We start from the raw sequence: 8339 nt of genomic DNA, 5'->3' as shown, positions 1-8339 counted from the left end.
TCTATTCGTGGATTTCTTTATGAAACTTTGTCTTTTCTTTCAAGATTTCAAATCATGCAACATTCAATTATTTTCCCAAACTAATGAACACCATAGTTTGTTAGCGGTGTATTGGATAGGACTGTATTTAAAATAAAAGCGACTGCTTTTGGCAAAATCTTACTATAATGTCAATTAAAACAAAAACTACTCCCGTCACAAGCCCATAGAGAAAAACTAACAAATACTATGTATAAAACCTAAACTGCAAACCTCCACATCATCCCCCCCGTGTAGCGCAGCTACACAACTACAGTCTGCAACCGAGCAAGCTTCCTGACGGGTCTTCTCAGCGTGCCCCCTTTGGTAGCAACGTCAGCGACTCTCACAATGCCATCTCTGCCCGGAAATACTTCCACTATGCGCCCCATCGGCCAAACTCCTCGCGGCATATCTGGGTCAACCACCAAGACAACATCATCTACTTTAAGATTTTCATGTTGGCTCCCTGTGCTCTTCTTTGGCCTCAGACTAGGTAGATATTCCTTAAGCCACCTGCACCAAAAATGTTCAGAAAGTCGAAGAACCTTTTGCCATTCTTTCCTCAATGAGAATGCTCCATCGTTTAATCGGGCCGGTGTTTGCTGGTTTGAAGAGGTGCCGATCAGGAAATGGAACGGAGTTAGGCTCTCGTACTGTCCGTTTTCGGTGACGTATGTCAAGGGACGAGAGTTCACTAGAGCTTCTGCTTCTAAAAGTAAGGTGTGTAGCAGCTCTTCTCTTGGGGATCGTTCTTTTAATGTTACAAGGAGAGCGGACTTTACTGTTTTCACAAGTCTTTCCCAGCAGCCTCCCATAAACGGTGCCGCAGGAGGAATAAAGCACCATTCTATGCATTTGCTGGCGGCGAAATCTTGGACGCCATCGCTGTAGAACTCGCACATTTGTCTGTTAGCTCCGACGAACGACGTGCCATTATCGGAGAGAATTTTAGATGGAAGTCCTCGACGTGCAGCAAAACGACGTATGCTCATGATGGCAGAATCGGCTGAGAGACTCGTGACAATCTCGAGGTGGACTGCTCGTGTCGTCATACAAGTGAAAAGAGCAATCCATCGCTTTTCTCTGCGCCGACCAATGGAGACCTCGACGGGACCAAAGTAATCTAGGCCAGTGTTCGTAAACGGGCGCTGATGGTGTTCCAGACGCACATCTGGCAGGTCGCCGGTTGGTGGGATATGTGGTGTTGCCTTTCTTTTGGTACAGTAGGTGCATCTTCTTGAGGCCATGCGCACTTCGCTGCGGCAACGAAAAATCCAGAATCGCTGTTTGAGCTCATTTGTGACCAATTCGTTGAAAGCGTGGGCAGCTTGCACGTGGTAATGATGAACGAGAAGTCGAACAGCTGGGTGTCGGCCATCCAGAATAATGGGAGAAGTAGTGGCGTAATCGGTGTTCTTCATATGCTTAATACGGCTGTCCAGTCGGAGTAGGCCATCTTCATCGAAAATCGGGCAGAGAGATTTCAACTTGCTGGATTTTGGCAAAGGCTTGCTATCACGAAGCAAAGAGATTTCTTCGCTGAATGAGTCTGTCTGAGCCTTTCGGAGAATGGCGATTTCAGCCTTCTGTATCTCCATAGCGGACAGCGGTGTAAGCTTAAATGGAGAACTGTTGTTAATAGTTTTAGAATTTGGGCTGTTATGTGCCAAAAGGGATCTAAACTTGTTGGCGCACTGAAAAACGCGTGCAGTTGCACGAATCAGGCGTAACCACTCACTGAAACGTGAGGGATCTGGCAAAACCGATGAAGGTGTAACCAGATGGGTTAGTCCTACATGCACCTTAGAAGGTTTCAACTCTTCCAAGATGGATGTAGCTTCAGGCATCGATGGTTCTTTAGGCCATTCACTGGACGGCAGAAGTAAGAAATCAGGTCCAGAGAACCATCGCGATAAGTCGATGTCGCGATTCTTAAGTCTTGTCGCGTCATCTGCGACATTCAAAACACCTGGAACAAATTTCCAACTATTGGCATTTGTTATTTCGGTGATTTCACCCACACGATTTGCTACAAATGGTTTGAATGTACGCGCATCGCTGCGAATCCAACTCAGAACTGTGCTGGAATCAGACCATAAATAAATTGAGTCCGGGTGAACTTTATGTCCGGTACACACAGTATTGGCAAAACGAGCTGCAATCAGGCTGGCTTGGAGCTCGAGACGTGGTATGGATGCGGGTTTAAGAGGGCTAAGGCGTGCCTTTCCACCAATGAGAGACAGCTTCACCGAGCCATCCATGAATGTAAAACGCCAGTATGCGACGCATGAGTATGCCTCCTCACTTGCATCTGCAAATACATGGAGCTGTCTGTCAATGATCGACTCAGTTTGAAAACCACATCTGTACCAGCGTGGAATTTTGAGATCTGCGATCGTAGCTAGTTGACGAGACCAAGACAGCCATCTTTGAATTGCATCTGGTTGCAACTCGGTGTCCCAATCAAGACCGGTTCGCCATGTTTGTTGGAATAAAATACGTCCTTGAATGACCAGCGGAGTTAAAAGACCAAGAGGGTCATATACGGACATTAAACATGACAATACTTTTCGCTTAGTTAATTTCGCTTTCTCAGGAATTGGAGCCCCAATCCTAAAACCAAAGGTGTCATTCAAAGGATGCCATATAAGTCCTAAAGTCCTGACAAAAGCGTCAGGGCCTACGTGCACATTGACAGGTGGGGAGGCTCGTAAGTCTTCAGGCACGGCTGCAAGTGCGGCAGGTATGTTAGAAATCCAAGCTCGCATCTCCATACCGGCCGCCTTGTGTACTGTGACTATGTCAGCTGCAAGTTGAGTGGCTTCGCGCACATCGTCAAGGCTGCCTAAATAATCGTCCATATAATGCTCATGAACGATGGCTTTTGCTGCTGCAGGGTATGACTTCTGCAATTCTTGGGCGTTACGGTTTTTAATGTAAAGAGCAGTACACGGGCTGCAAACCGCACCGAAAATGACAGAAGTCATCCTGTATTCCTTCAACTCACAGCTGGGATCCTCCCTCCAAATGTACCGCAAAGCATCACGGTCTTCCATCCTAATCCTGACCTGCGGAAACATTTCCTTAACGTCAGCAGTCATCGCGACGTAACCTTCGCGAAAACGAAACAATATGTGCAGCAATGACTGCAAAAGATCAGGCCCAGGGAGCAGAAGCGAGTTTAAACTGACTCCCGAGGTCTTTGCTGCTGCATCATGGACAACTCTTAGTTTACGCTTTTGAGGATGTATAACAGGGAAGTGTGGTAAATACCAGCGCAAAGGTGTGTGTGTTTCGTTCATATTGACACTACCATGGTATGTATCTTTCGTACACTCTTCTGCATAACCTTTTGTCATCATGTTGTTAATAAAATTACAATAGTCTTTTTTAAATTCGGCATCTCGAGCCATGCGCCTTTCTAAACCAAGGAACCTCGACAGTGCATGGGGATAGCTGTCAGGTGTATTAGGGTTGTTTTTACGCCACAATAGACCAACTTCAAACCTACCTGACGGCAAACGTTTGGCAGTGGACTCTAAAATCTCTAAAGCGTGTTTATCCTCCGTAGAGCATGTGTTTTCAAGTTTTGTGATACCTATGGAATCAAGGCGAAAATAATCTTTCACGATTTCATCTAGGTTACAGTCTTGGTCGTCTTTGATCGCTGTGTGGTTTATGAAATGCACAGGCTTAGTCCAGCTGCTGGACCTGCCGTGTAAAACCCAACCTAAAAGTGTGCGAGTGGCAACCGGTTGACTTTTTGAACCTTCCCTAACTTCACGACTTATAGTAAGGTACCAATGCTCTGCACCGAGCAGTATCTTTGGCGTTGCACTGGTTAGTGTAAGATCAGCAACTAAGTCTGACAAGTGTAGATATTTTGAGATGTCATCTGGTTTGATAGTTTGTGTAAACAGCGACAGTGAATCCATAGCCTTAGCGTTACTCACTGAATATATCTCGGCACAGTGTTTGCCCTTGATAGAAAAATTCACAAGTTGAATTGGTTTGTGTGTTGACATGCCAGCTACACCATCAACCTTGATAGACTCCGCGGGACCGGACACACCAATGTGACGGGCCACCTCCGAATCGATCAACGTTGCTGTGGACCCGCAGTCAAGCAAAGCAAAAGTGTCATAGTTTCCACGTGGACCGCTCACTTGCACAGGAACTATTTTCAAAAATACTTGAGACATAGGTGTGAACATTTCGTCACTTGTGTGTGATTCAGTGACATTAGAAACGGTTACAGTTTTATCAGTGCCTTGGTGTTCAGTCACAACATTGTAGGAAGAAGACGGAGACTCGTCGGTGGCGCGGGGCACGTGGGGTGACGCCGCAGAGTGCAGGAGCGGGTGATGGAAACGCACGCACCCGTCGACACCACAACGACCAATCTTGCAAGTCCTCCAACGGTGTGACTTAGATTTCAGACACTTATAACATATTTTAGCATCTCGCAACCAAAGCCACTTATTATCTAACGTAAGAGAAATAAAATCCTTACAATCAGCCAGTTTATGTTTCTTGTTACAATAAGCACACAGTTCGGCGTTTGTGTTACGTGCAGATGTGACATTAATATTTTCACGTCGTGTAAAGTTGTGTGAAAAATTGTTGCCGACTGTACCATGCCGCCTACCTACAAAGGGCATGAATGTACTAATACCAGGCCGTTTGGTATAGTCAGGTATTAAACCAAAACGATTGTGTTTGACAGCTTCAATGTCCAGAAACTCGGACAAAAGTATTATTTTCGGTACAGATCGATCGCTGCGATACGCATAATCTTTCCATTGACTGTACAAGATTGGCGTCAATTTATTCAATACCGAATGAAACAACTCTACAGAATAGACATGTTCAATCTGGTCTAAATTTCTAATTACTGCTATACAGTTACGCAATCTACAAGCAAACTGATTCAACTCTTTCTGATCAAAGCTTATCTTTGGGAGATTCCGTACCACAGCAATCTCGTTCAGCACAACCATCTCGGGAGCGCGAACGTCTGCTCCAGCATGTCGAGCACTTCTTCAGGTCGCTCGGCTGTGTATAGCAACGATGACACGCTCTCGAGGGCTTGGCCGCGCAGCGCGCCGCTCAAACGCACAAGATTTTCTACGGGTGTAAACAAATGTTGAGTATCACGATAAATACGCTTGAACATCAACCACTCTGTAGTTTTACCGCTAAACGGAGTGAGTTCAAGTTTATGTGAACATCTATGAGAATAATTATTCAGTTCTGGCTGTTTTGACAGCGAATATAAGTCATTTTTGTTTGTGTTCTCTGACGGTCGTGTAAATGACAGCGCATTATTTGACGGTGTTTTTTGAAATAAATTTGTTTTTTCATTTAGAGGAATTTTAAAACTTACTGGTTTTTTGTAAGTATAAGTTTGATCCTGAATTTCATGATTTTCAGCTTTACAATTTGCGCAATCGCGGTGCGATTGGATGGGCGCGATCGTGTGAAAACCATGACGAGTATTAAGATCTCGTGAGAAAAGTGGTACACTTGGATTATTTACGTTTTCCGGACAAGCGTAATTACGTTCTAAGCTACTATTTCTCTCACCAACCATAGCGAGGTCCGCTTTCATTGATATGAGATTTTTCACATCCGTATCGACTTTTTCGTCAAACGGGCGGTTGCAATGGTTATCCTGGACCCATGACGCAGTGCGTGAAAAAGATTGACTGACCGTACGAGTGGATCGTTCCTCCACTTCCTGTGCTGCGAGTGATGCCTCCGCCTCAAGTTTTTCTACTCGCTGCATTTCTTCGAGAAGCTTACGTTCGTGGTTGAGTTTACGTTCGTATAACTGCTGCTCACGTTCCATACTACGGCGCGCCAATTGGGCTTCCATGGACAGTCGACGAGCCTTTATTGTGGCTGACGATCGCGAAGACGACGCATGTGACCTGGAACTTAGAGGAACATTACTTTGTTCAACAATGCACTCGCGAGGCGTCTCGGGACTCTTGGAAATGGGCGCTACGGGTGTATCAGTGGCTACGGTCGCGATGGGGTCCAAGTTTGTGAACCGACCGAGCCCACCCGCGGCTGGCGCTCCAGAGTCCGAGCGCGATACCGATACGCGAGCGGATTTTGCTGGTGTCAACAGCCGCTTTGTTTTTGATCGCGTGTTCATTATTATCGCGGGAGATGGACCATAAATGTAGTGGATAGGACTGTATTTAAAATAAAAGCGACTGCTTTTGGCAAAATCTTACTATAATGTCAATAAAACAAAATCTACTCCCGTCACAAGCCCATAGAGAAAAACTAACAAATACTATGTATAAAACCTAAACTGCAAACCTCCACAAGCGGAATAACAAAATTTTCCCTAAAAATGTGGATCAAAAACAGTACAATAAACATGTTACCCTCGCAAATGCTTTCCATCCACGTCTGCACTCACCATTAAACACTTTGGCGAACCTTTCTCGCTTTAATTAATCCTGTCCTAGAATAATACAAGTTGTTATTTTTGACATTCTTCTTTCCCTTTTGCTGCTTCAAACAGCTTATTGTATACACATTTAATATTGAAATTGAACATAACTTACTTACACATGCAAAGGAATTTAGTTAAGAATGAGTTGCGCTGTTTTTTCTAGACTAGCCACAAAATAAAAACCACACCACCTGCTTCAAAGAATTTTGTAATCGATTCAGCTCTCAGTTCTAAACAAGATACTTTCAGGTTTTCAGATATTATAGATAACACTTAATTTGTACATAACGCGTTTAATAATCACATATTGTTTGGACAAACAGCAAAATGTTAAAAGTCAATTTTAACGCCATGCGGCAACGAAAGACCGATTCTCAAATCAAAACACCCAAAATTGCCTACTTAAAAGTAGGTACCTACTCAATCTATATATTGCTGCAGAAAAATATTTAATTTAAAAAACTTTTGACTAGTTAGTTAACAACTTTGGCTCTAATTTTCTACTAGATACTCTATTTCAAAAATCTGCCACGTAATTAATGTCTTTCCAATTTTTTTTAATGATACACTTTTTAAACAAGCTCGGAGATTTTTATAAATTCAATAAGATAAAAAAATTATGTATAACGCAATACGGGAGGAACATAAATATTTTTATGGGATTGCGGGGAGCGGGGACGCGCTTAGCTCCATACGCTGGCTGGAAGCCGAGGCGTTCGATCGTGTGTCGCGCTCCGCGGTGGACGCAAAGTTTTGTGGTGTGTGATACCAAAGTGACGCATGTGTTGAGGATATGCCGTCGGATTAGGGGGTTCATGGTGAGTGTTCAAAAACTAGTTTTAGTTAACTTTTGTAAAGGCTGGCTATCGCTGTTCTCGTTTGAACAAAATTAGCGTATGGGGTTAATTTGGTAGTAATTGCAGTGAAATCGTCGGCTCGTAGGTGTTTTGGAAAATAGTTTTAGGGCAATCTATTTTGAGTTCGTTAGTTACAAATCGTGTTTACAATTCGATAAGAAGTTTTTAAAAGCAAGTTCTTTTTCTTTGGTTTTTTGATCTGCTATTCTAGATTATTTATTATGTCTTATCGTGTACGGTCAAGGATTTTAATTCATGACCAACCATGGAACCTTTTCAAAGGAAAAGTCATTACGATTTTTCTTGTTAATTAATGCGATGTCACTACGACGCGTTTACAGTGAAATGGTTCCATGTTGGCTCATGAATTAAAGTCCTTCAAAAATTAACTATTTAATATACATATTTAGCACTTTTCATTTAATTAAGTATTGAATCATGATTCGTAATCATGCAGAAAATCTACTAATTGCGTTTAAATAAATTACAATTTAACAAAATAAAAACTGGGCTAAGCCAACTCACGTCAATTCTCACAGGAATCTCCAATCCTCTATACAACATCAATAATAAAATGAATAAATAAGTATGTAAATTAAAATTTTAATAATTGACATTAAATTATAAGTAGATACCTGCCCATTTTATAAATACCTATTACATTTTTTTAAGTACTTAGCACTATTAAAAGACCTGAATTCATTTATTTATATTTTATATACCCAAGCATATTATGATTTAAAAGCCTTGCAGCTGATGCACAGATGAAAACAGAGCAGTGATATAGTCTATGTAAGCACATTTTAATTACGCAACATTTAAAAATATCCTATCTCATTCCAATACCAGTGTCAACTAAAATGATATCGATTCTTTTAACAGATGATTAAATCAGTTTGACTGAACCGTACCTCATTGTTTCATAGTTTTTATTTTTTAATTGTGCTCTACCAATATTTCCATACACTAAGCGATATAGAAACTGTATA

General features: G+C 42.4%; 2 protein-coding genes across 2 annotated transcripts; both read right to left on the bottom strand.

Annotated features, from left to right (window-relative positions):
- Nucleotides 1-281: 281 nt before the first annotated feature.
- On the bottom strand, nt 282-3122 carry LOC141435910 (uncharacterized). The gene is made up of 3 exons (XM_074098749.1): nt 3029-3122; nt 1818-1990; nt 282-1715 (listed from the first exon to the last, which is right to left on the bottom strand). Exons 1-3 carry the CDS (start codon nt 3120-3122, stop codon nt 282-284), a joined length of 1701 nt encoding a protein of 566 aa, XP_073954850.1.
- A 1913-nt stretch (nt 3123-5035) lies between these two features.
- LOC141435634 (uncharacterized) lies at nt 5036-6272 on the bottom strand. Its single transcript, XM_074098375.1, has 2 exons — nt 5735-6272; nt 5036-5148 (listed from the first exon to the last, which is right to left on the bottom strand). The coding sequence occupies exons 1-2, from the start codon at nt 6182-6184 to the stop codon at nt 5131-5133; spliced, it is 468 nt and encodes a 155-aa protein (XP_073954476.1). The 5' UTR covers nt 6185-6272; the 3' UTR covers nt 5036-5130.
- Nucleotides 6273-8339: the final 2067 nt, after the last annotated feature.

The sequence above is a fragment of the Choristoneura fumiferana genome, chromosome 15 (assembly GCF_025370935.1).
Source record: "Choristoneura fumiferana chromosome 15, NRCan_CFum_1, whole genome shotgun sequence".
Lineage (NCBI taxonomy): Eukaryota > Metazoa > Arthropoda > Insecta > Lepidoptera > Tortricidae > Choristoneura > Choristoneura fumiferana.
Note: the sequence above shows the minus strand (reverse complement) of the source record. Positions and strands in the feature narration are given on the sequence as shown.

Coding starts and splice junctions, on each gene's coding strand:
- LOC141435910 (XM_074098749.1), bottom strand. CDS start 3,122: ATGACTGCTGACGTTAAGGAAATGTTTCCGCAGGTCAGGATTAGGATG. Junction 1,991..3,028: donor TTGGAGGGAGGATCCCAGCT/GTGAGTTGAAGG, acceptor AATTTGTTCCAG/GTGTTTTGAATGTCGCAGAT. Junction 1,716..1,817: donor TGAAACCTTCTAAGGTGCAT/GTAGGACTAACC, acceptor CGCGTTTTTCAG/TGCGCCAACAAGTTTAGATC.
- LOC141435634 (XM_074098375.1), bottom strand. CDS start 6,184: ATGAACACGCGATCAAAAACAAAGCGGCTGTTGACACCAGCAAAATCC.